General features: G+C 67.7%; 1 protein-coding gene across 1 annotated transcript in view; it reads right to left on the reverse strand.

Annotated features, from left to right (window-relative positions):
* Nucleotides 1-166, reverse strand: part of SLC25A10 (solute carrier family 25 (mitochondrial carrier; dicarboxylate transporter), member 10) — a gene marked incomplete at its 5' end in the record, with an annotated part of 2305 nt that extends 2139 nt beyond the window's left edge. Inside the window, one exon of the mRNA XM_009586198.1 lies at nucleotides 123-166. Within this exon, the coding sequence (XP_009584493.1) occupies nucleotides 123-166 (44 nt within the window). The remainder of the gene's footprint in view (nucleotides 1-122) is intronic.
* Between the last annotated feature and the right edge of the window lie 69 nt (nucleotides 167-235).

Genomic DNA, 235 nt, shown 5'->3' on the forward strand with positions numbered 1-235 from the left:
CCCTCCCCCTGCCCCGGCTGAGCTCCCAGACGGAGCTCCCTGGGCCACTCCTGCCACGGTTTCCCAGTGTCAGCAAGGACACCACAGGTGGGCTCACCCTACCCCGGCTAGCACAGCCTCACCTTCCTGGAGGACGCGGTACATGCCGTCCAGGGCATGGGAATAGCTGGAAGGAGCGAGAGGGGAAGGTGTCAGGGTCTGAGGCTCCCCAGCACCCCACCAGCACCACCGCCCC

This window comes from Fulmarus glacialis, unplaced genomic scaffold (genome assembly GCF_000690835.1).
Source record: "Fulmarus glacialis isolate BGI_N327 unplaced genomic scaffold, ASM69083v1 scaffold39639, whole genome shotgun sequence".
Classification (NCBI taxonomy): domain Eukaryota; kingdom Metazoa; phylum Chordata; class Aves; order Procellariiformes; family Procellariidae; genus Fulmarus; species Fulmarus glacialis.